Raw genomic sequence first — 1,733 nt, 5'->3', positions numbered from 1 at the left:
GCTGTACGTCCCATTTAATTTTATTATTTTTTTCTATTTTTTTTTTCTGGGGCTGGGGTCGGGGGAGGTATTGGTGCGCCAGGGCGGCCGGGACAGACGCGAACGCTTAAGCAGGTCGGCCCTCGGGTCAGCCGGCGGCGCGGAAGCAAGCGCTCGCCTCGGTCACTAAACACAAAACTGCTCCTGGGGTTTTCACTCCTTCTAAAAGAAAATTGAAAAATGGAACGCACACTTTTAAAATATACCTGTTTAAATGGCCCTCCGAATTCTCCAGTTCGGTCTCGCCTGCCTTCTAGCCCACATGCTGGAATCCATCTTGAATGACGCGCCGAAATGCTCGCCTCTGATTGGCTCCAGGAGCCTTGGGTCGTCCGTATATAAGAGGCAAGGTCGCACCGCGCTTCACGGCGGCGGCGGCTCAGCTCGAGGCAACATGATCAGAACAAGCGTAAGTAGCCAGTGTTCACACGAACGGAAAATGGGCATTTTTGATGTGTCGTTGAAAACACCGAGTTACAAAAAAACAACAAAAAACGCGTTAAGTCCAATAATTTATTGCGTAACTATTGGATGGATCCCAAAACGTAGGTTGGCATCGTCAAATTCACCAACAACCAGTGCAAAGGTTGATATTAGTTATTTCGTTTATATTCTGCTTGATAACTAAAATCCTCAAATACTTCCCGAAATTGTAACCAAAGTTAATCAACATGATTGAGAAACTCAGGTGTTAGACAGTCTCACACTGTGAGGCAAAATACCTCACACCAAACGTACCCATACCAAATGGTGTGATAATACCATTTGGTGTAAGGTAAGTTTGCCTCACACCGTTTGGTGTGAGGTATTTTGCCTCACACCGCTTGGTGTGAGACTGTCCGGAGTTTCCAGATTGCACTTTTTTTTGTGGTACCAAATAAACGCACGTGTGCACTTTGTGCACCAGTCATGGTAAAACAAGGTTTCATTTATTTTCAGAAAAAGCGGATGCTTGAGAAAATCTCTTCAGACTTTGAGAATATTTCATCAAAAACTGAGGGAAATACTCTTTAATACCCACATGTTATTTAGCAAACGTACCCAAAATTTTAGGATGCTTTTCTCAAATCATGGGAGCAACCCAAAATTTTTCCCCTTTTCCTCAAAAAGTCGTATATTGTGTCCATCATGGTCAGACAAAAAGACTGTCAGCAGTATTTAGTCATTGTGGTTGGTTTTGTGGTGGCTCTCAGCACTGCTTTGTAAGCAGTAGTAGTTGTCTACATGTGATTATCGAATTAATTTTCACATTGTAGGTGGCGCTCCTACTGTTGGCCCTCGTGGCAGCGGGCCCGGCGAGCGCACAGCTCGTGTACACCGGACCGTACAGTCCCGCCTACAGTGCCTACTACCCCACCCAGTACACGGCCACCACTCCCTACGTTGCCTACACGACGCCCTACGTCTACACGACGCCGTACGTGGTCAGCCCTTATGCATACCTTTACCGCTAAGGAGAGGAACGGGTGAAGAGGCAGTCAGTGATGTCACATTTGAGCGGTATACACCACGCAAGACCAACGCCAGCGCTCAAGTTCACTGGCAAAGAATACTGTTGGAAGGGAACTTAAAACCTTGAACCTCTCAAATTTGTTTTCTGCTCAGGAACCGATTCTTGCTATCCTTCGATGTTTTGTGTACTACAGACTTTTTCAACAATTAAAACTGGGCATAATAAAACTCTGCAGCGAAAA

General features: G+C 45.8%; 1 protein-coding gene across 1 annotated transcript; it reads left to right on the top strand.

Moving 5' to 3' along the window:
- The first annotated feature begins 282 nt into the window (after nucleotides 1-282).
- On the top strand, nucleotides 283-1,733 carry LOC127748787 (uncharacterized). Its single transcript, XM_052263659.1, has 2 exons — nucleotides 283-448; nucleotides 1,296-1,733. The coding sequence occupies exons 1-2, from the start codon at nucleotides 302-304 to the stop codon at nucleotides 1,491-1,493; spliced, it is 345 nt and encodes a 114-aa protein (XP_052119619.1). The 5' UTR covers nucleotides 283-301; the 3' UTR covers nucleotides 1,494-1,733.

Source organism: Frankliniella occidentalis, unplaced genomic scaffold, assembly GCF_000697945.3.
Source record: "Frankliniella occidentalis isolate FOCC.00 unplaced genomic scaffold, Focc_3.1 Scaffold13, whole genome shotgun sequence".
Classification (NCBI taxonomy): Eukaryota; Metazoa; Arthropoda; class Insecta; order Thysanoptera; family Thripidae; genus Frankliniella; species Frankliniella occidentalis.
The sequence above is the reverse complement of the archived record's forward strand: the minus strand, read 5'-3'. Positions and strand labels throughout refer to the sequence as shown.

Excerpts from the sequence above, each read along its gene's own strand:
- LOC127748787 (XM_052263659.1), top strand. The coding sequence starts at position 302 with ATGCTGGAATCCATCTTGAATGACGCGCCGAAATGCTCGCCTCTGATT. Across the intron at positions 449-1,295 it reads GCAACATGATCAGAACAAGC|GTGGCGCTCCTACTGTTGGC; the intron begins GTAAGTAGCCAG and ends TTCACATTGTAG.